The sequence below is a fragment of the Acipenser ruthenus genome, chromosome 9, assembly GCF_902713425.1.
Source record: "Acipenser ruthenus chromosome 9, fAciRut3.2 maternal haplotype, whole genome shotgun sequence".
Lineage (NCBI taxonomy): Eukaryota > Metazoa > Chordata > Actinopteri > Acipenseriformes > Acipenseridae > Acipenser > Acipenser ruthenus.
This window is the reverse complement of record NC_081197.1, coordinates 50,930,104-50,957,820: the sequence shown is the minus strand read 5'-3', so window position 1 is coordinate 50,957,820 and position 27,717 is coordinate 50,930,104. Positions and strand designations below refer to the sequence as shown.

Here is a 27,717-nt window from a genome sequence, read left to right as displayed (position 1 = left end):
CTGGGAGACAATTTAACTGAGGGAAAGCAGAGAAGAAGGGGAAGAGGAGAGGTGAGGGATGTGTTAACTTTGTGTCGTCACAGACAGAAATGCTTGAATTTTGGGCATGTGTGTGTATGTCTACAGGTGCTAAATCACTTGTATAATTTTCCAAATAAGTTGGTGGCAATACCGTTTTAGATTTCTAAAGGCTCCTCAATATAAATACAATTACTTATGTATCAATTATAATTTTTGAGTGAAGGTGAAAAGCCTATGTATAGTTACACCTGAAAGGAAATCCTGAAAAAACTGGCAGAATTGCTGGTACACACTGCTGTTCCTAGGTATAGAGAGATATGCATGTAGTGCTGTGTGTCTCTGTGCCTGTATGTTCATGGAGGGACAGGTGGTTATACATGCTTTTTTGTCCCCAATTTCCCCTGGTTTGCATTTGCAGGATATCCAGGGCACACATTGTCATATTCTAACACTTTGATATTTTAAAACACAAACAAAATAATCCATCTCCATTATTTCTATTGACCATTTGCAGTATCAGTTTGTGCTTTCATTTGGTCTGATGGAATAATGAACAGGACTGACTGAGCTCCAGTTACAGCCAGGAGAATAAAAGTTCTTAAAGTGTCCTCCTGTGATTTCCAGTGCTGCTGGTCTCTTAGTAAGGTAATGCAGCTGAGGGGGGTCCAACCTGGAGCACTGCTCACACTAACACATCTGAGAGGCAGCGGCACTTGCTTTGAGTTTCTGATATTGTCAGATTTCTCAAGCTAATGGTCAATGCAGTAAACTCCAATAAAGCAGAGCCATTCAGTATCAAAACAGCAACAATACTAAGCCTACCTTTATTGCAGAATATATATATATATATATATATATATATATATATATATATATATATATATATATATATATTTGTGTATTTCGTTATTTTTTAATAAAAATAAAATTGATAACTTTGTGTCTAGAAGGCAATGTGCCTGATTTTCCATTGAGGGCAAGTTGCCCACGTCCTACAATTACTGTGGAGTAGAAAATATAGCCAATGTGCATACAAGTGCAGTGGTCCAAATTTTGTCCAGACAATGATTCTTTAAATAGTCTAAGATTCTGTTTTTTATTTTCAATATACTGGTCTCAGGGTTGGTTCCCATGATCAGTCTAACTTAGTCCACTTGATCAGATCATTTAAACTAATTAATCGTACGCTGCAATTGGGACACATTTTGCTCAGTTCATTGGGGTTTTCTAGTCCTGAAGTTAGTCCGCTTGAAGCGCACTGGTACGCTGCAACTGATCCAGTATGTTTTCTGTGGCCAATGCTGTAACACAGCTGAATCCCCAAAAAACTCAAACCAAGGCCTACTACTGTTTGGAATCAGTGAGGCTTTGCTGCACTCCAGAACTCCTGTCTGATCACCCTGTCACAGCCCTCACATTGTTAAAAAAACAAAACAACAACAAAAAAACAGACAGTAATAATAGAAATAATAACAATAATATTAACAACAATAATATGATACACAAATAGAGTTCGGAACCACAGGCTTCAACACTTTTTTAGCAGACACTGTTTAAAGGCAGAGGGTCTCTGCTTCAGCTGGCACCCCTTGGCCAGTTTGTTGGGCCTGTCTTGGCACTGCACAGTCCGTGTCTGCCAGCCTGTGTCGCAGGTCCGAGAGCAGGCCAGCCAGGGCCCTGTCACCCACTGTGGGGTTTGTGGTGGCGCCAGTGCCTTGTGTCCCTTGCCCTGGGGAGTCGCGGACGCTGGCAGGGCCAGTTTCTTGGGCATGAAGAAGCTGTAGCGTACGTCGAGGGCCTGGCGCGCGTCGGTGGCCAGGATCTGCACAATGATGACCTCCCGCAGTGAGCCCGGGCCCATGCTGTGCAGGAAATCGTCACGCTGGCTCCATCCACTGTAGTTCATGATCGTGCCATTGAGGTCGATGATGCTTTCTGAGGTGGAGATCATGAATTTGCCGTTCACCAGGTAGTCGCCGCTCTTCTTCCTGAGTGCCAGGTAGGCGGTGTAACGTGGCTGGTCTTTGGGCTTGAACTGACGGATCTTGATGTGCGTAGAACCCTCTGGGATCGTCACCACATCCGTGTATCCCTTACTGTGAGAGGGAGGGAGTCCATTATTCTGTCTCCATTACAGAAACAACAACAACATTACACTATGTGTATGTAAGAACCAATAGGTTTGGTATTTGGTTTTGGTATGTAAAAACTATATTCACTAACTTATTTAAAAGTGAAGTCGAATAAATAATAAAATAAATCAACTGACACCTTATTAGAATTCTTAACATCTTCTGGAAAGGCATTCCAGAACTAGATTTTCTATAACATTATGTACTCCTTGTTCTCAGTTCAGAAAAAAAAAACAACAACATTTGGTGCCATTGAAGGATTACAATAATGGGGACAGGTCACTTGATGAATGAATAGTCATGCGGTGCTCTGTAATTGGTCAGCTGTAAAGCTTACAGCTATGGACAAAAGCTTTGCATCACCCTATAGAATTAACTCATTTTGCTTCATAAAGTTGAATGAAACCTGCTGAAAAATGTTACGTTAACATACTGAATTACATACCGCTTTGTAGTGTTCCATATACTTAACGAAAAACTGTCAAAAATGAAAATAAATTCACATTTGAAAATCTAACATGAAATATTCTACTATTATTATGGCTTCCAATATACTTTTGCGATATAATATTGTAGTTTCTTTGATTGCACAATGTTAAATAAAGTATTTAAAATTATGCTCCTATAGTTATTTTTTTAAAATGTTGTCTTAATCCTACAATTCTAGGTGATGCAAAACTTTTGACCATAGCTGTACAGAGACAGTAAGGATTGCATGGTGTGTTTTACTAACTACCTCCAATTCCCTAACACAGTGCATTACACTCTCTTTAAAACTATACAGTGACAGTTTTGTAACCTAGTTTTTTTGCCCCCTGGAGTGAACGGCTCTCTAATACAGAGTATCTCCCCCCGTTACCTTTTCTTAGTGAAGTTGCCAACGACCTTGATGCACCCAGAGTTGTCTCCCCCGCAGATTCCACACTTATCGAAGTGCAGCTTGGAGCCGATGATCCCGTCACAGCCTGTCCGGACACACTTCCCTCTCACACACACCGAGTTGCTGTAGGGCCGGCACTCTGTCCCATCAGTCACCTAGGAAGGGGAGAGAGAAAGAGAGGGGTAATACAGTTGGGGAGGAGTCCTGAATATCATTTCCATCTCCTCACTACAGTTTTTTTTTAACACATTTTTTTTTATAACACTGTCCTACCTTTTTAGTACCCAATTGGAAATGTAGAAATGCACAATTCATATGTTTCCTCACCAACTCACTTACTAATCAGGGGAAGTGAAGATCATATTCCCCAAACCGTTCAGAACTTATCTGATAAATAGAGTTATTTTCCTTTATGTTCTTTATGTGATTGACAAAAGTCCAGTGCAGTATGCAAAAGGATGCCACGGGTCAGAGTGAGGCATCAGCTCACCTTCTGAGAGAAGACAACGTAGTAACCGGTGCCCTTGGCGCGACAGGTCAGCTTGCACATGTCTCCTGGCAGGACGCCAGCGTATTTGGGGACCCACTCAACAAAAGTCTTCACTCCCTTGGGGTCAGTCTGGTACCCGTTCCGCGCCTCACACTGCTCAAGCCGGAAACTTTTACCTGGAAGGGAAACCACAAGACCCACCTCAGCATACCAACATACTACAGGCAGGTGAACTGAGAAACTACTGCCATAGTGATAAAGCCTGGTTCCTTTAGACACCTTACAAATGATCCTTTAAAGACCCCTATAAAAAGTAAATTTGCACTGTAACGCTGTTTGTACCATATGTTACCGTGGGTGACCATGGTTTCAAAAATGATTTACCATGTTTTCACATGCTTTCACTATACCTTAAAACACTTTGCTTTTGACATGGTATACCACAACTTTGTAGAACATAAATGACAAATGTTTATTTGGGAGGATCGCTTGGGAAGCTGTACTCACTGTTTGCGGGGCAGGGCCCTTCATTGCAGGAGCGGTAGATGGCTCGTTTACCGGTGCAGTATCTGCCGTTGTTGCGTGGGGCTGGGTTGTTGCATTGCCGCCGAGCAAACTGCACACCCCCTCCACAGGTTCGAGAACACTGCCCCCACGACCCCCAGGAACTCCAGCTACCATGGTTCGAGGCCTGGGACAGAGAGACAGAGAGACAGAGAAAGTGAGAGAGAGAGAGCGAGAGAGAGAGGAGAGAGAGAGAGAGAGAGAGAGAGAGAGAGAGAGAGAGAGAGAGATGGCTAGTAACAGGGAAATACAAGCTAGGGACAATTACTTTTCAAATCGAACTGCATGTTAAAGACTGAAGAAGTTGACCTGAAGGTGAAGGTGGTGAATGATTGAGGGGGAAGAATAATTCAGCTAGATACAAAGCCAGATAAATAATGATAACCAAATAAACAACACACAATTCATTAATGAGCATGAAGGCCAACGGCACGTTGTTACACGTTAACAATTAAGTTGTTTGTGGAGACGTATGAAACAAACAGCACAGTGTAGAGCTGATTCCTGTCCCCTGTGAGACCCCCGAGCAGAGAGAGTGCTGCCGGTACTCACAGAGTAGTACTTCTTCCTGGTCTTGTCCACGCACTTGCCATGGAGACAGATGCGTCCCTTGCCACAGGGCGTCCCCTCCACGCCGGGCAGCTTCTTGGTGAGGCAGACCATCTGTCCCTGCCGAATCACCGCACACCACAGCCGTGCACACACGTCCATGCCGGGGCACACCGTGTACTCGGGTCCGAACGCCAGCTTGCATTGCCGGATTGCATCATAGCTCTGACCAGGCAGCTCCTCCGGGCCCAGTAGAGGGCGTCGTGGGGGATCCAGTAGACACTCGCCTGGGGATGACAGACTCAATTACTCTACATGCTCTCCGAACATTTAAACATTGAAATCGATCACTTATTTAGAACTTAGGTAAACTCTCATAAAACCGTTAGCAAGAAGCACCCCGATAGAGTTTAAAATAAATGACTACAGTATTAATGTGTGGAAGATGACATGTGTACAACACTGAGGTGTTATGGAATATACTATGCCTAAATACTAATAATGAAATAAACAACCTTACACTGTAAACTGTAGTTACTACTGTATAAACAGCCAGGCCAGCAACTTCACATATTTCCGGTACCATTTTAAATTCTAAACTAATAACACCCCTACTGCTGCTGACAACAAGTTTATTATCACTGAATCTTTTTTGTTAACACTGATGTTTTCATTTTGTCAGCATTTATTTTAAGGATGCTAAAATATGTTTGTAAAGGGAATAACACCCATATATCTAAAAAAGTAGTCACAACATTCTTGTGATTTATCTTTGCTGTATCAGTTATTTGGAATAACATGAACATTGTTATTCAGATCTCAGACTGAGGCCCTTGCTCTGTGCAGTTCAGGATTAGTCATCGTGATATTCTTTTCCTTCCAAATTTGCAGTTATTTTTATTTTTAAAAGATAAACAATGCTGTTCATGTTATAAGACTAGTGTGACAAAAAAGGGAAGCGTATGCTGGCTTTCATGATTCATCAGACTTATGATGCACAACTACCACACTTATTAAGAAAATATAACTTAAGAGACTCAAGCCAAAATTTCTAACTGTGAGCCACCAACCGTCTGTCTCTATCCCCCAAGGTACTTTTTACGTAACAATTAGTGCTGAAGTAGTGGTTTATTTTTTTCTTTTATATGATTCTGACTGAGCTGAGAATGTGCCAAACATACCATTGTGTGGATGAATCATCAACAGAAATCTAAACAAGAGCCGCTGTGCTGCATTCGTTTGTTTTGGCTGAACACTTGCATGTTCTTAGTTTGGGTCCCTGTTCCCCAAGTCACCTCTTCTGTCACTCACTCTGCTCTGTACAGACAGCCACATGCAAATCATGAGCTAAAGACTGTACCGAACCCTAAGGATGATCATAAAAATAATACAACGCTTAAACTACAGCTGTAAGCTTTTCTTTTGGACTGAATTTGCATCGTATTTGGTTCCATCATGTGATTACATTTTAGTAGCTTAAGTGTAGCCTGGTGCAAATTTAATCTTTGGAACTGATGGATCGATAGAAACTAGATTCTGGGTTACATGTAATGTCAGCGATTCATGTTTTGGGTGTGTGAGAATGGGTGGAAGCAGTAGCCTAATTTTGGATTGTATCAGGACCAAGCTGATTTATAGTTTTCATACACTTTCTCTTTTAAGGTAGAAGCAAATATAGAACAAAACAAATAACTGTGTACTACTAAATAAATACATTGTTATTATATGTTTTTTTTCCATAAAGCTAAACATATTTGCAATTCTCCTGTGATATCCACTCGCAACCTTGAGGAATTTGTTCAAACCTTCTGCCTTGTAAGCTCAAAGCAAGTGTAGCTACTCAAGATCTGTTGGATATTCCAGCTCCCTGTCATTCACACTCTCTCTCTCTCTTTCCCCTCCCTGTCTCTTACTCCTCCCTCCTCCTCTCCATCCCTTTCTCCCTCCTCCTCCCTTTCTCCCTCCTCCTCCCTTTCTCCCTCTCCATTCTTTCTCCCTTCTCCTCCCTTCCTGGTTCCCTCCTCTCCTACCGTGCCCATCGTCAAAGAAGTCTGTGATGGTGCTGGAGGTGCACTTGCTCCAGGGTTTGGAGGCGTTGATGCTGGTCAGGATGGATGACATGAGACGCTTGTCCTCCATGGTTCCAAAGTTCTCCTCGCAGTACTTGGAGTCGTCGTGGGACAGCCCTAGGAGATGACCTGCCAAGGGGAAACCAAAGACACTCACATGCTATACTAGAGTCCACAAGCACACAACACTTCATAAATACATTTTGTTACATCTCACTGACATAGCATATTTTCTCAAGTGCCTGATTGTTTTGCTGTTACAATGCTATCATTACAGCTCACTTGTCAAGGTAAATTGTGTGGTGGCAGGAAAAATAGGCTTTATCTGAGTAAAAACAAAGTTCAACTGAATGTTTAACAGCAAAACAGTATGGAACTTGTGAGAACATGTATATATACTGTATATATATATATATATATATATATATATATATATATATATATATATATATATATACAGACGTGCTCAAATTTGTTGGTACCCTTACAGCTCACTGAAATAATGCTTCATTCCTCCTGAAAAGTGATGAAATTAAAAGCTATTTTATCATGTATACTTGCATGCCTTTGGTATGTCATAGAATAAAGCAAAGAAGCTGTGAAAAGCGATGAATTATTGCTTATTCTACAAAGATATTCTAAAATGGCCTGGACACATTTGTTGGTACCCCTTAGAAAAGATAATACATAATTGGATTATAGTGATATTTCAAACTAATTAGTTTCTTTAATTAGTATCACACATGTCTCCAATCTTGTAATCAGTCATTCAGCCTATTTAAATGGAGAAAAGTAGTCACTGTGCTGTTTGGTATCATTGTGTGCACCACATTGAACATGGACCAGAGAAAGCAAAGGAGAGAGTTGTCTGAGGAGATCAGAAAGAAAATAATAGACAAGCATGGTAAAGGTAAAGGCTACAAGACCATCTCCAAGCAGCTTGATGTTCCTGTGACAACAGTTGCAAATATTATTAAGAAGTTTAAGGTCCATGGAACTGTAGCCAACTTCCCTGGGCGCGGCTGCAAGAGGAAAATCGACCCCAGATTGAACAGAAGGATAGTGCGAATGGTAGAAAAAGAACCAAGGATAACTGCCAAAGAGATACAAGCTGAACTCCAAGGTGAAGGTACGTCGGTTTCTGATCGCACCATCCGTCGCTTTTTGAGCGAAAGTGGGCTCCATGGAAGAAGACCCAGGAGGACTCCACTTTTGAAAGAAAAACATAAAAAAGCCAGACTGGAATTTGCTAAAATGCATATTGACAAGCCACAATCCTTTTGGGAGAATGTCCTTTGGACAGATGAGTCAAAACTGGAGCTTTTTGGCAAGTCACATCAGCTCTATGTTCACAGACGAAAAAATGAAGCTTTCAAAGAAAAGAACACCATACCTACAGTGAAACATGGAGGAGGCTCGGTTATGTTTTGGGGCTGCTTTGCTGTGCCTGGCACAGGGTGCCTTGAATCTGTGCAGGGCACAATGAAATCTCAAGACTATCAAGGCATTCTGGAGCGAAACGTACTGCCCAGTGTCAGAAAGCTCTGTCTGAGTCGCAGGTCATGGGTCCTCCAACAGGATAATGACCCAAAACACACAGCTAAAAGCACCCAAGAATGGAAAAGAACAAAACATTGGACTATTCTGAAGTGGCCTTCTATGAGTCCTGATCTGAATCCTATCGAACATCTATGGAAAGAGCTGAAACTTGCAGTCTGGAGAAGGCACCCATCAAACCTGAGACAGCTGGAGCAGTTTGCTCAGGAAGAGTGGGCCAAACTACCTGCTAACAGGTGCAGAAGTCTCATTGAGAGCTACAGAAAACGTTTGATTGCAGTGATTGCCTCTAAAGGTTGTGCAACAAAATATTAGGTTAGCGGTCCCATCATTTTTGTCCATGCCATTTTCATTTGTTTTATTATTTACAATATTATGTTGAATAAAAAATCAAAAGCAAAGTCTGATTTCTATTAAATATGGAATAAACAATGGTAGATGCCAATTACTTTTGTCAGTTTCAAGTTATTTCAGAGAAAATTGTGCATTCTTCGTTTTTTGTGGAGGGGTACCAACAAATTTGAGCACGTCTGTATATATGAGATGAGATGATGGATACATGTGTTCATACCACTATAAATCACATGTATTCATGATTCAGTTCTGTTTAGCCTTACTAATAATTAAAGAACATCTTCTGTGATCAGTGACTTGTTAGCTTGCTATCAACTCCTCTGGGGCTCCAAGCCAATTAGACCAGGAGCAAGAGCTTGTAGTCAATAAGGTGTCACATTCCCAGCCAGTGCAGGTGGAGAGGACAGGGTGGTATACGGTTGCTATATTCTAGACAATAAGGAAAGAGTGCTGTGGCAGGACAAATGCCCTTAATGTACATATGTGTATTTGGGAATGTAAGGTTAGCAGGGATGGGTTTAAATATGTCCCTGCCAGCAGTCACAGGTGTGGCCATTCCCCAAGTAGGTAACTGAGTACTAATTGGGGAGTGGCCACATGTATATAAGGAAGGAGAAAGCTTTCATCTGGGAGAGGGAGTAGGTTAATGTTTAGGTGAGTGTATGTATTGTGTTTTTGGAGAACTTGGTCATAGAAGGTGGATGCCAAGCCTGACAGCAGAATTGTTTTGTTTAACCTTTTATTTTAGTTCTTGTGCCTGTTTATTTGTTTGGGTGTTTTGTTGTTTGTGTATAAAAAGTGTGCATACGCGCCTGAACTGCAAAAAAAAAATAAAAAAAATGGGCCAAAATAAAACCTTAAACGAAACAATTTTTATACACAAGTTTAATAATCAAATTATCACTACGAAATGTGTTTAGAAATTTCAGAAAAACAAGTTTATGAATGAGCCATATACATACATTTTTTATTAGTCTTTCTGCAACCAAGAGCAAAAATCTCAGAATGGATATTACAGTGACATAAACAGTCTACATTCTCCTTTAAAAGTGGCCTGTAAAGATTTTGAGCATGATCGGAAATGAACCCTGTCTTTATTGCTGAGAGGTCACTGAAACAGAAGGTTCTTGCAAGTCAAAACTGGCTTAAACTTGCAATTAATACACTGCTAAATCCAGCATTTCCTTTATAGAATTTCCATTACAGTAACACACCCCTGCCAGGGCCCAGGTTCTAAACAGAATGCCAGTGTAGTAGAAAGATTCCTGCAGTTGTATTGCCAGCTTGACTGCCAGCGAGCCCAGTCTCTGCAGGGGTAGCTGTTCCATGTTTAGATAAATTACATTTTCTGTACTTTCGCTTATCACACTGTGGCTCCATTTCTAGTGTTGTACCTAAAACATCTACAACTTTACACCACATCAGTAACGTCTAGAGTAAATTTATGCACAAAAAACAACTTTCAATTTACAAAATTAATAATGAACAACCTAATTGACTCCCTTTTTCCAGTCTTACTCTAGTGGATAGAGCTGAGGGACTAGGAAGCAGTGTGGCTTAGTTGTGAAAGCTGAGGGACTGGGTGGGAGGCAGTGTAGTTCTAGTGGTTACAGCTGAGTGACTGAGAGTGTGGCAGTGTGGCTTGAAGGTTAGAACTGTATGGCCTAGTGTGGTCTAACATTTTGTATAAAGTTTAATTGAACAATCACCACAATTATTTTGGCTGAAAATGTAAAAATGCATCTGCAGCTGTGAACTCCATTATCATCAAAGCGTTTACTCATGTCCCACTCTTCATTCCAACATCACTTTCCAATTGAAGCTGTGATCTGCTGTCTGGATGTGGGCCTGATATAATATATTAAATCATTTGTCTCTGCCTGCCTAACTGAGTCTGACTTAACATGTCTGTTACCATCTCAAAAGGAAACATGGAAAAGAGTTTGTTAGTTTGAAGCTCTGAAGTCCTGAAATGCAGCATGCCATGGTGCAGTAGTTGTGGGGGAGGGATGAAACAATAGTACATTTCCATGATACAATAATTGCAAACCCACTCTTGGGTTTGTAACAAAAGTACATTTTTGAACTGATTTCTGCTGATTTTTAAATAATCTCGCTGAATGCAAGTATGTCTGCCTTTTTTCTCACAGTGGCATTGGATTTGCAGCAATTTCCACTAGGAAGCTAAAGTAAAATGAGATAGAATACAGTTAGGGAGAATGAATCTCACTATGTCCAGCATGGGGGACTCAAATCGATGCAACCAACATGTAAAATAGTAGGCTGGTCAGAACCACTAGACATTTTCCACGACTACTGTTTCATTTAAACACTCCCACGCACAATTAGCGGGATAATTGGAAGCGCAGTGCGGTCTCAGTCCAGGGTATTTTCACTGTGGTAACCTAAAGCTTATACCCCACGCACCACCTTCACAAAGGACTTGAACACTCCAGCCAGGGGGGTGCCAAGGGGATGATAAGTGCTGGGATTTTTCATGTTGATACAGTATGAGGTCAGATTCTCTGATGTGCTGTGAATCTGAGGAAGTCTCCCATGAGAGGCCTGGCTCCTGTGTTGTTGTTTTTGTCCCAATCAACACATAGCTCATCTCCCTCCAATTAATTTTAACCATACTCAGAACTAAGGTAAACAACATGGGATAGTTTATAGAACCATGCTTAATCTCAAGCAAAAATGATTAAAGTGTTATTTACATGTTTTTTTAAAATAGTTTTTATCGAGAGAAAACCTATATAAAAATCACTGGATTAGAGGCCAAATTAAAGATGATATTTGGGGGTGGGGGGTGGGGGGTTCTAACAAGTCATGTGATGTTGCAATGTTTGTGTCACTAGCAACCAGGAACAATTAATAAATGTTAATAACTGATAAAGTAAAAAAAAAAAAATTATTTTATGAACTTTACATTTGTAAGTGGATGTTTCAACGCATACACAGATGAATGCCTGAAAATGGTTTGGGTTACTTCTGTGCTTGTTCCCTTGCATATTTAGATCAATAAAATGGGATTACAGAAGCTGTTCAGGCTTTTACACTTCAGAAGCACAAATCAAAAGTGGAATGGCCTTGCAGAGCATACAGTGATGCTTTAAAAACTTCCAAATGCTTTGCAAATACAGGTGAGTTGTGAGCTGCTTCAGCATGCATGGGAATGCACACTGTATGTCATCTGCGTCATTATGGAGCGGGGTTTCTTCCTCTTTGTTTTGCCGGCTCTGATTGAAGTGAGGTGCCAGCGAGGAAACAGATGATCGTTTCAAGTGCAGCCAGAGCCCAGATGAGGTGTGAGTGCCAGGCATTCCTCACGTGTGTTCAGCCTGCACTCTTAACCACTCGCGGCTCCTCACTAGCACCAAACAGTGCGGCCAAGCAAAATCAAACTACGCATCTGATATCCTTTCACATTCTATACTTGCGTGGACGGAATAGCAGATCCACAAATCAAGGCGCCAGGGTACACAACCCTGAGCACAGCCCCAGCTTACAAAATTTACTGCAATGGGCAGCAGTGTGGAGTAGTGGTTAGGGCTCTGGACTCTTGACCGGAGGGGCGTGGGTTCAATCCCAGGTGGTGGACACTGCTGCTGTACCCTTGAGCAAGGTACTTTACCTAGATTGCTCCAGTAAAAAACCCAACTGTATAAATGGGTAATTGTATGTAAAAATAATGTGATATCTTGTAACAATTGTAAGTCGCCCTGGATAAGGGTGTCTGCTAAGAAATAAATAATAATAAATTTACTACAGTATTTACTGCAATATTTATTACTAAGCTTTGTTGCTTGCCATATGGACTCTGTTGTTTTCCCATTTGGGAGTCTGTGGTCTCAATATGTTACTTTGTGATCAAATTTTATATGAAAGTTAACCATTTGCATCACTTAAATTGTGAAATAGTGTGTTCTCAGACTATGCAAATTGAGTATTATGACAGTTAACTGCTGTAAATGTGGTATATATACTGTGTTAAGCCATTAATTATAGAAACTATAGTAAATACGGTTAAATACTATAGCCATGTTGCAGTTACAGCATAGAACTACAATATACTGCATTTTACAGCAATTAACTACAGTAAATCGTGTTACTTGCTGTTTGGTGCTTCTTTAAAGCCCCAGTGCCTTAATTAAAACGGAATCACAGCCACACAGTGCAAGATGATTTTGCTGACTCCAAATGAGTTGTTAAGTTCAAACAGCTCAAACTCAACCCTAAACCTGTACCCTCCCTGCCCCAAGGTGTGTGTATGTGCTTGTGTTTGGATATATGTTCCTCTGCGTGGTCTGGCTGGTATGCAGTTCCCAGTTTCCCAGTCACATGGCAACACGTGCCACACACTAATCTCTGCCAGCACAGCTCCACACTTCAAACACTACATAGCACTTTTATCCCACTAATTGAATATAAGAGCTAAGTACCCATATGACTATAATTCTCGCTCACTTTTCAAAGCGTGTAAATCTGGAACTAATTGCAATATACTGCATAGCTTTTAACTGCTGCAGCTGGGCTGTGTTTGATTTAGCAAAGGGGAGATAGAGGAGGAGAGAGAGTTGGCACTGGGGTAATCAGTGAGGCTGGGAACATGGGGGCTCGAAGGTAGGACTTTCATCGCAGGGCTAATAAACTAAACCTGGCCCATCAATCCAGTGCACTGCAACACAGTGTGTGGGCTTTCTGTGTTGTCCCCAGACTGGTGCTACAGCTCTCACCTTCTCTGTTCTATACAATTGAGGTACAGGGGAGATGTAAATGTGTGCCTGTTCTGCGGAATCAACCCATGGGGCAATGATCAATTTTATAAATTAATAATAATAATAATAATAATAATAATAATAATAATAATAATAATAATAATAATAATAACACCGTGTAACATTTTTTTTTTTTTTGGTTCCTGGGTAGTAAGTGTTATTTCCTAATTGCTTATGCCTCAAAAGTACAAAAAAAAGAACATGATGGGAGACTACATTTGGGGGCTGATTCGTGAAAGTGATTTACAGTATAATCGTAAATCTCGAAAAACTACTCACTTCTAAATCTTTTGTAGTCATTTTTGTATTACTTTAGTATAAATACATGTTAATTTGGATTCATATGTTGTTTTTTTCTGACTTTATGTGAACGAAAAGACACAAATTCGCCCGTTTTCTCATTGGAAATAGGTACATTTCAAAATATCACTGTCCTGGTCACAAAAGCAAAGTTTGTGGGGAATAATAGTCATTTTCTATACTTTTGAGGCATAAGCAATTAGGAAATAACACTTACTACCCAGGAACAAAAATTGTGTTACATAGTGTAATAATAACCAAATTTACTGGCACGTCTAGTAAAAACAAAGAAAACACTTCACATGAAGTCATTTTCTATTATATCATGTTATAGGCGTAACCCTTGCTTCAATCCTAAACTTAACCCAATCATTATTAACTGTTATTACTGTTATTGACACTTATTAATTAGTGGCCAGTTATAATGAAGCGTGATCAAAATGAATACAGGCTTGTATTCTGTGCTGAGTGAGGGTTCTACTATTAAGTCTCCAGTCAGCAGAGTTTAATTGAGACAGATTTATTTTCTTTGCAGTTTTATTTGATCTTTGACTGCTATTTGAGGTATTTTTTGAATTTGTGTTTTTCTGGGCTGTGTTTATGGGTAGTAAGTGTCCTAGCAGCAACGGAACGGTTGAGGTAATATCCTGGTAGAAATTCCTGACAAAATGGAATAGAAAGTGACATATCTGACACTGGTGCTGCATGAAAACATTCCTTTGACACATAAACAAGACTTTTACACCAAACCTCATAACCCGTAAATGTTCTTAACATGAAGCAAAGTCAGCTTGAACTGAGAGAAGGAGAGGGTGTGGATGGCGGGCGACTTCAATCAGGGCTCTACATTTAGATTTTTAACTACTGGCCCCTTGGGCCACTGAGCTACTGTTTTTACTGGCCCGGATGCAATTTTATCTGGCCCAATATATTTATATATTCTTTCATAACGGTTTTTATTTTCAGTATGTTTCTAACTGTGTATGGTAAACAAAGAGAGCCCGCGTCTCAAAAGAAAGTGGCTAAACGAAGCCTTTCAATATATGTTACAACAGCCATTAAACATGCACACATTTGTGTGTTTGTCAGAAAATGAAAATACTATTAAGATTTGAAAATGTATGTGTACAAATGCTACTCATTTTTTCACAAGCAAACCCGCAACCGAGCTGTTACCATATCGTCACAGCAACGCCAAAACTGAATTATAAAAATCCTAATTAGGGATCCATGGGTCAGTGTAGTCAAATACACGATTACACGAAAATAAAAATAAAAATACTATTCAAATAGCATATTACATATTCAAGTACACAAAAAAACAGCCTTATACATTAGCTACTAGTAGAAATGCATCTTTCTTTTATTATATTTTTTTAGTGCTGACGATTAACAAGCTTTATGTCAGTCTTAAACCCGTTGTTATTTGCATATTAAATTAATTATGCAATGCCTGTAATAGCAACATTCTACAGTAATCGTATTCTGTTTGAAATTGTTGCCAATTTTATTGCCTTGTTTTTAGCTAATGTTAACAGATCCCTGCTTGAATTCCTCTGTAATGACTGTACACAGCAGCTTCTGCAGCTATTGCTAGCCAGTCGTGAACCAGCTTCCGGGAGCATGGCTCCGGCAAACTTTGAATGTGTGAACTGAAATAAAATAATGTATACAGCAAGTGCTAAAAGAAGTAATCCAAACTTCGGTAACATTGAAATTAGAAAGGTATTTTAACGTTATGATGAATATTGACATACTAAATGTTAAGCAGAACAACGCAGTGACTAATAAGAAAAGGCAATATACTTGGAGTTGGAAAGGAGTTATTTTTTGTTATTTACTGTTGACTTTCTGTGAATGGATGGAGTAACGTCAACATTTGCACTGACCATTAAAAGTACAACCAGGTATCCTTGTTTTGAATTATTTACAGGTTATTGAATAAACAAAGTAACTTGACTAGATTCATCTGATGTCAGTACTTGATGGCTAGTTGTAATTAGTAATGTTAATCTATTGTAATGTTGGAATGTATTTTCTATTGCTTTTGCCAGGTTACAAAATTTACACTGTTAAGATTAATTTATATTATTATTATTATTTATTTCTTAGCAGACGCCCTTATCCAGGGCGACTTACAATTGTTACAAGATATCACATTATTTTTACATACAATTACCCATTTATACAGTTGGGTTTTTACTGGAGCAATCTAGGTAAAGTACCTTGCTCAAGGCTACAGCAGCAGTGTCCCCTACCAGGGATTGAACCCACAACCCTCCGGTCAAGAGTCCAGAGCCCTAACCACTACTCCACACTGCTGCCATATTTATAAATATTTATAAATATTATTTGTTAGAATTAAACAGATGTAGACTATTTAGGTTGCTATATGATAGGTATTATTCTATTCTGAATACACTACAGCAAACAATTATTATTTGGTGGTTTAATTGGAAGAGATAAGCTGTGATGTTGCTGCTCACTGAGTTCTGTATTCAATTCAGTAAACCAAAGGAAAAACTATTAAAATAATATTCATAATACAAAATAACAACAATCCTTCTCAGAGCGTTGTCGCTTGTGTAACCTCTCCCAGTCAGCGCCAGTCTTGCTGAGTGCGATACCAACGAGTCCTGGAAAGATTGTGAATGGCATTTTTGACCTGAACACATCGGATCCCAAATCAAAGTTAGACAATTCGATCGCGTATCTGGGGTTGATCAGGACATCTTACTGTGAGACTGGCTGTGACGTAAACGAAATGTTCAATTCACAACAAATAAAGCTGCTGTTTTATCTGCAAGTCTGGGAAACTGAAGCCAAACAAGGCAGAACATTACTGTCATAATGGAGCCAGATGAAGCCTCCACTCTAAATGTTCGTCTTCATAATTACTTTCTTTATGGTTTATTGATTTCAGCGCTTTCCTTTTGGCTTATTGGTTGCTTAGTTGTAGAAAACCTGATTTGTAAAAGATTTGCCATGTCACGGGAACGAGTACCAACAACACAGCACTTCGGTACACAGTCTCAGATTCTGACTGTACAACAAATATGATGTGCGGCGGGAAAGTTAGGATTAGTTCGTAGTTATGTTTTTAGAAAATGGTTTGTAAATTCGTTTTCAGCTTTTTGGCACACTGGCCCATTTTCCTGTATTCATGAAACGGAAGCCATGTGCACTACATATATTACACTAGTTAAATGTAACCAGCCCAGTTGGGCCTCTGGTGCTTCATAACTACAGGCCAGACTGCGATCTCTACCGGCCCCGGGCCGCCGGGCCATGGTTAATGTCGAACCCTGTTCAAGCTATGTACCTGCTTTTAAAAATGGCAATAACCAAACAATATAAATTGATGGGTCATTGCAAGGTGTTTATAAAGTGGACGACACTGCTGCAGGCTATAATTAGGCAACATGGATGCAGATGCCATAAGAGCTTCCACTTTAAGCTCTGTGAGCACCAGCCGTGCAGTCCTGGGCTCCTAAGCAGAGACTATCGAATGTACAGAATGGGAGTTGTTTTTTGATGTCGGCTACTGGTCACTAGTGTCCTGAGCTAGCTTTAAACCCTGGCCTCCAGAGGTGAAATGTATGAAAGGCTAGTGAATTACTGTAGCTCCCCCAAGCACCTTTCCCCACTAGAAAAATCTAATACAATAGGTCTTGTTACAAAAACTCTTTGTCACTGGACTGGTGCCTTTTCCTACACTCATCTATAATGCGCATACCCCTGGTCTTGTATTCAATGAAGTCAAATTAATTTGTATAAATGTATAAATGATCGCTCATCTCCAAAAGTGTGGAGCAGTGGTTAGGGCTCTGGACTCTTGACCGGAGGGTCATGGGTTCAATCCCAGGTGGGGGACGCTATTGCTGCTTTTACCATTGGGCTTTACAATGCTTAATTCTGATTTTCAATGCTTTATTATACTTTGCTATACTTTTATAAGGGTATCCTTAAACTTTTATAAGGGCATCCTTAAACTTTTATAAGGGCATCCTTGGTCTTGTAATGATGGAAAATGAATTAGCATAAGATTTACACACCATCGCTCATCTCTGATGTAGACATCAATTCAAATTAAACAAAAGAGCCAGTCATATCCCACAACTCCCCATGGCCTGGAGCTGTGGGAATAAGTGTGGGAGTCTCAAATTCGATTACATTAGCATTTCACTGTCGTCAGCTTAGTAACTGCGGAGGTTTCACTCCAGGGAGCTTTGCGTGTGAAATGAACTCACAGACGCCTAATAAAGGTATCTGGGGAGACCGGGGCAAGTTAACAATTTAAACAGCCTAAAGCAAACCTATTTTCCATACTGTAATTCCAAAATATTTCTTTCTTTGGTGCAGAACAGCCAAATGTGTGCTATAATCCCATCCTGTGGACAACACAACTGTGGGACAATGTCACAACTGTGACTCCAAGTGCAGCCAGACTTGGTACAGGAGGGTAGGGTATACTCAGCGAGTGGTGAGCGTAGCCACATTGTAGACACTGAATCAATGGGATCCTTTAAGATTCGATAAGCTCTGGGATCTATCAGCTCCTTCTGTTCTTAATGTGAACATGGCTTAAAAACTGTTGCTTCTTAGACCCAGAGATGATAATCTAGCTAGGTTTGTCTAAAATACACCAAAGCAGGAATATTTTGCCATTATCAACAAAAAAACTTCAGTCTTGGGTGTATTGGTCATGTACCAGCGCCTACAAAACTTACAAAAGCAGCCCTTGTAACATGGACCTTTTTCTTCCCATAGCAAAAGATGCTTCAGACTTCCTAGAAACATCATCCACATATTTATATATGCAGAACATGAAATCAGGAATTCCCTATCACACTTTTCTGTAATAATGCAAGGGTTCAATGTATCCCACTCTCCCTAACAGCAATGCTATGTCTACAGCTTGCTAGGTCACACAATACTCTCTTACCCATTGCAATTATAAAAACATTATTTACTGCACTTATCAAATGCGTGTAAAGTAAGTTTTTTGAAAGCCCAAATCTCATATGCTGTAAAGAAATGTTCAGATAAAAAATGTTTTCTTCTTCACATTAGAAAACAATTCAGTATCATCAGCCAATCAGTTTCCAGCTATAGCGGGCATTAATACACAGTAGATGCATGCTGGAATGTCACTGCATCACCGGTAATCAAATTTAAAATCAATCCATGCAATTACTGGCTTTTTCTTTTTGACTTGCTGTATTTTTAAGCGTAGTTCACATCTATTGGACAGTAAATACTAAACAAAGACACAATTGGTCCAAATTAATTTTATTATCCACCAAAACCAGCCCATGAATACTTTGCATTGGTGAAAACAACCAATCCTGTACTTGCAACTGCCGAGTCAGCCAATCACAGCCTGTCAGCTCAACTAGAGCGCAGACAGCATCTTTCAACAACAACAAAGTGAGACACGGACAGTTCAGTAATATTAAGATATCTGGCACTGTTCAGCTAAACTATAAGCAGCCCCGACAAGTAAAACAGTTATTTGTTAATAAAGCATTTTATTTTCTCTAATTATGTGTTTGATCCTTTGTGAACATTTTTGGGACTATTTAGCTAAAACTTTTCTCAGCGGAAGGGTACTCGACGAATTATTACAAGTTCAAGGTAAATGTAGGTTTCAAAGTGTTTTTTTTTATTTTAATAATGAGACTGTGGAAGGGTGGTGGGCAATTCACTGACAGACTACTTTATTTGTAACGCCGCTCAGGCGCACTGATTTATTTGGTACAGTAGATGGCGCTGTTGTCCGTGGACCGGATACTGACAACAGTAACCAGAACCACGGTGTTTACCAATAGGTACAGGCACAAGTGCTCGTAAATAATAATGAAAACCAAAGGCAAAAATAAAACACAGTAATAAAACTACAAACAAAAAGTGCTGCTTACGCGTCCAACCAAACCAGATCTTATGGGCCGAGCAGTCTCCAAAGGCCCGCCCCTCAGCCACTCAGAGAGAGGGAAAGCCCACACACCCTCTTCCCCACCTCTCCGTGTCATCGCCATGACCGACAGGCGGATCCCACGAGACTGCTGCCCTCTACCTGCAGTAATACGGATGTGCCAGACAGTCAGTCCAGATCTCCCCTGTTCCAGAGACAAATCATTTTCTAATAGCGACAGTGCCCCCTTGATGACATCGTTAGCGTCCTCGCCTTCGGCTCGGGATGCATAACTCCAGTCACGGTCAACTAACCACCTTCCTCGACGGGCACTACCCGTTAAATAATTCCCATAAATAGGCATTCACCACAGTAAATGCACTTTCTGTCAGAGCACTAATGATCCTCTGCTTCCCTTTGTGCCTTCAACTGAGAGTGCTGCAAAATGCCTGCTATTGTGCACCATTATATGTGTATATCCCCTGTAATGCAATAAAAGAGCTTGGTATGAAATATTACAAAACACTTAGGTTCAACATCGACAAGTAATAGATGTGACTTTAACAGAAGCCTGGGAACACCTTTGGTGTCAGGTATAATGAGACTTTTTAAACTCAGCCACGTAAAACACAGCAGACTTTCCTTTAATTCATCAGAAGTTACCTTTAATTAGCATGTAGATATTCGGTTAGCTTGGAGGCCCAGTTGATTGCTCTAGTCTTTAGAGTATGGTGGACTGAACGGATGACAACATGAGGGTTCATCAGTCTTTTGACATAATACAATATTTTGGGGATGACTTTCAAAGCTTTTATTCTCAAAAGTCTAAATAACTCATTTCTTTAAGTTACAAAATGAGAAATAAACACCCAACTTAAACAGTGTTACTTGTTGTGTGGTGTTTGTTCTCCTTTTGTAAAAAAAAAGAGTAAAAACCCCATTGGGGCTGTGTGGTGGGACATACCAATCTCGTGTGCCACGGTAAAGGCAGCGTGCAGGCCGTCGTCCTCAATGACAGCACAGCTCCTCTCGGGGGAGCAGATGGTGCCCAGGTCTGCCATGCCCAGCGTGTCACAGGAGTGGTGTCCGCACAGGTCCTGGCCAGGAGAGAAACCACAGTCAGACACTCAACACTGGCTGCTTCAGCCAAACCCAAAGGATCACACACTGCACTGACATATTCAAGGGGAATTAGGCTGTACCACCATGATATGGATCTTGTAATTTATTTTTTAAATGGAAAAATATTTAACTTACACCCCACTAAACATATTTTACCTATCATATCTAGTCCACTCCAGTGCAACCAGGCCGACTCCCCCTCTCCTTCTTCTTTATCTCCACATTTATTATAGGATTGTCAGTCTGTTATTTTCAGTTGTTGTAGTTTTCTTAAACAGTATCTTGTTTTGTTTGAAAATGCACTTATAAACATGCAGCTTGTCTGGTTTGAGTGTCCCCTACCAGAACTGCAGAGTTTACATTTAATAAAGCTATTCAGAAGCAGAAACAGTTCAACATGTTTACACTGGAAACTTAAATGTGGTGTTTCATTAAGAATGCGGGAACAGAGTTCTCAGAAATCAAAGAACAGGAACGTTTTTGATCAATCCAGACTGCATCTGGAACTTAATAAACACTCACCACACTTCCAGTGAGCTTTACAGAAAGATTGAGAACAACCATTTCTGAGCCCTATCCTGGTTCCCCTGGTGTAGCAGGTGTTCTGTACATGTTACAACTTTATTTGTAGTTATGAATTAATCTTTTGTTATTCCTTTTTCTGGCTACCAAATATATTCTAAAACCAACTACAGCCCCTAAAGCATCCAGGATACAATTAAAACCAATCAAGTCACTGATTGTTCATCTTTCCACTAGCAATGTAGAGCTGCTGGAAATGTTTATAGAAAGCATAACTTCTTTGAAAAGTGATTACAGTACTTGTATATGTAATTTATAATATATAACAGTTTTTGTGGAAGATTTAACACAAAGCCTGCAGTAAAGACAAATTACTGTTAGATGGCTATAATACTAACATGTTTGAATATAGATATAGAAGATATAGAAGCTCTTTATGCTCCTTTTCATACCATATTGAAATATTAGGGAAGCAGTGTGGAGTAGTGCTTAGGGCTGTGGACTCTGGACTGCTGCTGTACCCTTGAGCAAGGTACTTTACCTAGATTGCTCCAGTAAAAACCCAACTGTATAAATGGGTAATTGTATGTAAAAATAATGTAATATCTTGTAACAATTGTAAGTCGCCCTGGATAAGGGCGTCTGCTAAGAAATAAATAATAATAATAATAATTATGCTCAAGTTGAGACTTCTGTGAAATACAATCCTCCTGTATTAACTGTATTATTTCATAGTTCACACACTGTGCGCTCATCTACCTTAAGTTAGTTTACGTTCCCTAAAGATGGTTTCAGCTGCAAGTGCACAAATGCCCTTCTCCTTGAAGACGTTTTAACATTGTCACTCTTTAAACCAAACAGCCAAGCGCCTGCTCCTACCTGCAGATGCAGGAGGTTATGAATACCATCTACTTCACAGCAGCTCAGGGAAACATAAACAAAAATGTACACGTTTTTAAATGGCCTACAGCATGGCCTGTCCCACACAACAAACATAAAAACCTTCTCACACTAGAAATCATATTTAACAGCAAGCTTAACATCCTTTCATTCACCTCATTGGATACGGTGGTCATTTCAATATTAACCAGATGTGTACATCACAGGGAACAGATGCATTGCGTTAGCTAAACCCCGATATATCAATGGGCATACAGAGCCTCAGGATCAACTGGTGCTTGTGTGACCTCTGTATAGCCCTGTAGCTTCTCTTTGGTTTATCTGATACAGACATTTCACACATAAGTTAACACATAATTCACGCAGCATGTGTTTGTAACATTTGTAAAATATTAGTGCCATGAAGTGGGGAGCTAGTGGCAGTGTGCATGCTGTGCTTCATAAACAAGGTCAAGACATAAAACACTGCAGCCCCAGCACACATGGTAAAGTGGGACTATGACTGGATGCAGTGTTTGGACAGGAGGAAGCTTCTAATGGACACCTGAGTGAAAGACAGGCCATGCAGCTGGGTATTTAGGTCATGAATAGTGAGAGCGACAGAGAACAGAACGGCTATTTCTACATGAAGAAAATAAACATTCATGTGACAACCTGTCAGTGCTATTACACAGGCATTTTATTTTGGTCTGAATACGTGCTGAGTTGCCAGGCAATAAGATGCCACACCGTGGCTCCATAATTGTCTCAACATTTGTTCAGCTGTGGAATATGTGTGTGAGTTTATACAGCCGTGTAAAAGAAGAAAAAATAAAAACACGACAAATATTTGGTATGTGCAAGGTAAAAGCACAGACAAAGAGACAATTGGAAAACTTAAAAATGTATGGCAGGCTCTCGCATCAGTGACTACATGCACATCCCCTGCTTGTGCCTCTGCGTGTGTGTGTGTCTTTATGGTATGTGTTTGTGTTTTCATGGTATGTGTGTCAGTAATGTGTACCCAGGTGCCTGTGCGTGGGTGTATGGCATGTCTTAGCTCCTGTGTCTATAGTGTATAGTGGTATATGTCTGTGTCTGTGTTGCCCACAGCACCAGGTGGCAGTTGCTGGGGTGGTTTTCAGGTGGCTGAGCTGGATTTTCCAGACGTGTTTATAAGCAGAAGCAGCAGCACCTTTAAAGAGGAACCAGGCCTCGTTCCCAGCACTGCAAGCCTCACAATTACCAGACTAAAGACTCTGCATGGGTAATTCTCTGACAAAGCAAAATCTAATAAACAGGACTACAATGTGCATTATATGGAGCACAATAAAGCATACAGTTCTGCAGTGCAGCTGCATAACATCAGCTCTACAGAAGAGACATGGAAGAATCCTCATGCACAGCAACCCTGGATAAAACTGTCCAAATACAAGGCCATCCTGCTACTAGTAAAGACTTGTGGTCAATGGATTGTGTGGAAGGTGTTGGCACTCATTGCACGCATACTGAACAGATACTAAAAAGTGTTGCTTACTTAAACGTTTTGGGAGTGACTTGTCTGGTTTGTGTGCGATGGTACTATCTGAGGGTTAACAATACAAGCACTTGTTATGCTTATGGTGGTACTCACCAAGTTCTCTGGTACTGCCCACTACCACTAGAGTCACAAGGACCTTTTCTGCTATGTTCTATAACTCTAACACTTTGCTACTATACCATGGTAAAGCACAGGCAAGCATGGTAAATCAGATGGTTAAACACCGTTAAACACAGTAAATAACTTGTAGAGGTATGTGAAAAGATTGGTGAACTTTAAAGCTGAACCATGCACGAGGGCTAAAATAATGTAATAAATAAACGTAAACTACATTAAATGATTAGCATTCTTGGTCCAATGTTAACAGCGGAAGTTGAATTACTGTTAGAATTTAATATAAGCTCTTTGAAGCATACTGACTCAAGAAAGATCAGTGCATTGAAACTTGTTAAACACCACGGTTCATTTGAAGTACTTCATTGTCTGGGGTGCACAAATCTGGTCCTCTATTTCTGGAGACCTCCAGGTTTTATAACTGATTCAAACCTGGAATGAGGTTAAATTAAGTGAAGACCAGGAGGTCTCCAGGCCTTGAGGAACAGATTTGCGCACTGTAAAATGACAAGAAAAGCGCAACTCTATTTGAGAAATCTCTAACATAGTGTAGAACCAGACATCATCTTTTAAAACACGTTTGCTAAAACATAGATTTCTTTCTTCAAAATTACACATTTGAGACCTATATAGGGCAGGGATATGCAACTTGGAAAATTTAAAGCTTCCAGTCACCAGTGTCTGTAACAGCAGTGGACACCGTCTGTTACACGAGGAACTAAAGCACAGCCTGTTTCATGAACCTGATGTGGGTGTTTGTGCACCTGTGTGTAAAAACACGCAACACATTTCAAAATAAGCATAGAGGTCAGCTTTAGGGCAGATGTGTTACACTATAATTTCACCAGTCACAGTGCCTCATTATCTATACCTACTAGATTGCATCTGGAAAATCTGGGCGGTCACTTACAAACACAATAATTAAACATGTGCTGAAGAGAGACAGAAGCTGCTGTAGAACACTATAAGTAGAGTTTGATCTTTTTTTTATCAGCTAGAAGTGTAAAAGGGTGGAGGCTGGGTGCGAACTGGTCACCTCGTACACCACAAGCGAGGGACCGCTATGCAAAAGAACCGGGCTCATCTGCATCCGTGGTTACAGAGCTTTTAACCTCATCTCACCAACAGGGCAAATAATCTGTAACAGCAGTGCTTCCCCCCCACTTTAAATCAGGTGATCAGCTGCTGCCAATATGTCCGATCCGGGTCACTGCACCAATGTAAATGGGTGGAGGCTGTATGCGAAGTGGCGACCATGTACCAACAGGGGACAGAATCCATAACGACAGTGCAACACATGACACTGCCACTTACACAAGCATATCAAACTTAATTGTCTGCAGCATCTGGTTTATTTTTCTCTTGGTGCAAATACAGAAGAAAATATTCAAAGATGACTATTTGTACCACAAGATTTCTTAACGTTTTTGCCTAGCACCATGAATCCAAGCCTTTCATATTGGTCTTTCACTGAAATTGCATGGTTGTGTCAGATGAAAGCCTTGACGATGTTGACATAGCTTACAGCTGGAATCATTTTGATTTGCTGAAACCTTCTGTTGACATTTTTACAAATACTGTTGGCGACTGACTGGTGACTAATTAATCCCAACTGTGACTCTTCTGAAGTACAGTAAATGATGAATGGATCTCAAAACAATATTAATAACAGACTTCACTATGTACTAGACAGGTAACAGCCCTGCCTGCTTCACACAGACTGGGATCTACTAGAGCCATCCTCTGAACTCTGTTGCAGATATCTGATGTTTTAATGAGACGCTTATTGTTTACACACACTTGGTTTTGACACATTGTTTAACATTTTGCATTTAAAAAAAAAAAAAATGTATTAAGTTGTAATTGAATTATTAAATAGGTCTGGCACAGATGTATTTCCCTGCTCTTATATTCAGGACCACACTGTAATCCAGACAAAATATCATATTTCTTTCAATGGCCACTGTAAATATTTAGCTAACAATCATAACCTGAAAAAACAGCTCCTTGCCATTCGGTTCCACTTCATGGAAAATCTTCCCAAATGGTCTGTTCCTATTTCAAGTTACTTATACAGGAGCATCTCTTATACAGGCACATACAGTAGCAGCCCTATTCATCTTCAAGACAGGGTGATAAATAAAACCTTTGAAATGGAAACCAGTGACAGTATCAGTACGTCTGCATTACGGGATCTTTGAAAGCTGCAGATCAGATCTCAGTTTCACATCCCATGCAAGGGAGGTTCTAACAGGGGCACTCTGTACACTGAAGAAGGCATTAGCTGATACCTTTATCTCCTTGACTTAGTTTCTTATAGTGTTACATTACAATTCTGATCAAGTGTTTTGAAGTTATGAATGCTGATATACTAAATCAGGACCGTGCCCCCTCAAATCCCTGCAGAGTTGCTGGCAGACGGAGGAGGCCCAAGTTATCCCTAAGTTACCTGTAACAAATCCCATTGTACAACGCTAACGTCATTTTAAGAATCACTAATCGGTACATGTATAGTCTATTACTGTTACCAATTTAAATGACCCTGCAGGTTTATGAGCGCTCCACAGTTGGTAGATAATAGGTCTGCGCCAGTGAGACCAGCCCTGACTGTGAAGCATTTGCCTCATGTGAATAAACTGATTAATTTGGGAATGCACTGTGTATGTGAGTTACTGTTTCTTGTGATAGCCAGACCAGGGGGTGGTTACCCCAGTTGACTCTTAAACCCGAAATAACAATGCACATGATTGATCTCTCTTAAGAGGTCAGAAGAATGCAGGTTAGCAGTATTTGGTGTTGGGTGAGGACATGTCAGTACTGTAGAATGATCGATATCTGAAATCTATGTACAACGTCTGTCTGGGAACTCTACTGCGATGGCCTCAGGAATGCATAGACAGCTGCTTCATTCCTTATTAAAGCTCTTTAATCCTTCTTTTACCATCTTGTGACTACTGGAAAGCGATATCAAACACACACACAAGTTAGGCTAGACCCAACACATGTTTTCTTTCAGGACTGAACAGCTGCAGCATGCAGAAATCTGGTATGATAGGTTCTTATCTGAATTAGAGAGACCAGTTCTAACAATGGCTTGCTTCTTACAGGTAGTGCTACAGGCATGATTCCACAGATATTGGTTATTAACTAACATGTTTGTTAAAAAAAAATTGCCTAGTGAAACTTAAGATGTAAAATGATTTATCTTCACCTTGGTAATCTCCCCTCTTAAAGGTAGAAACAACAGTGATTGTAGCCAGATGCACTGCTGTAACTCCTACTTAACTTTTCTGTATGATGTATAGTTTGCATTGACTTGTATCTGAAGAGTGCCAGAGGGTACAACCATAACCTTAAAAGCTGGAGCAAAACCAAATATATCTGCATGAAAAGTTTGCTTTAAAAGGATAAATGAAACTAGTGCACACACATACAGAGACTGCTCATAATCAAGTAATATTCGCACAGTACCTGAAAGGTTAAAAATATTTGTATAAAATCAAGTGTTTTTATAGGATTATGGCCAAATGCAATCAAAAACATCTGTAAGAGGCTAGGAGCATACAGATGCAGAAGAAATAACAACCACACACCCCCATTTGCATCCTCTACCTCTCTACCCCAGTCTGGCTCTCAGATCCGGAGCGCTGGGGTCAGGCAGCCACAAACAGCTCAGTTCATGCAGGGCTTGGTCCTGCGGTGGGGCAGTGCGGTGTGAACTCCCGTTCATCCGGCCCCTTTCCCACGAAGTTTCAGTTTCACGAACACACAGAGTCAATTCTATTCCCAGAAGTTCAAGAAAAAAAAAAAAAAACATACAAAAAATGCTCATCCTGGTTTTGTAATTCTAGTTTTAACATATGCAGTTAGTTAGGTTGTATGCTTGCATGCATGTATGTAAGTGTTTGCGTGTGTAGGTGCCTATTTTGGTC

The 27,717-nt window shown here is 40.2% G+C and overlaps 1 protein-coding gene across 1 annotated transcript in view; it reads right to left on the bottom strand.

Annotated features, from left to right (window-relative positions):
- Positions 1-1,089: 1,089 nt before the first annotated feature.
- The window catches only part of LOC117405799 (A disintegrin and metalloproteinase with thrombospondin motifs 5-like), a 32,686-nt gene continuing 6,058 nt past the window's right edge, over positions 1,090-27,717 (bottom strand). Inside the window, exons 2-8 of the mRNA XM_034009172.3 lie at positions 20,573-20,705; positions 6,667-6,834; positions 4,640-4,923; positions 4,031-4,214; positions 3,524-3,699; positions 3,013-3,188; positions 1,090-2,117 (exon numbers count right to left, since the gene is read on the bottom strand). Of these exons, the coding sequence (XP_033865063.3) occupies positions 1,550-2,117; positions 3,013-3,188; positions 3,524-3,699; positions 4,031-4,214; positions 4,640-4,923; positions 6,667-6,834; positions 20,573-20,705 (1,689 nt within the window). The 3' untranslated portion in view covers positions 1,090-1,549. The remainder of the gene's footprint in view (positions 2,118-3,012; positions 3,189-3,523; positions 3,700-4,030; positions 4,215-4,639; positions 4,924-6,666; positions 6,835-20,572; positions 20,706-27,717) is intronic.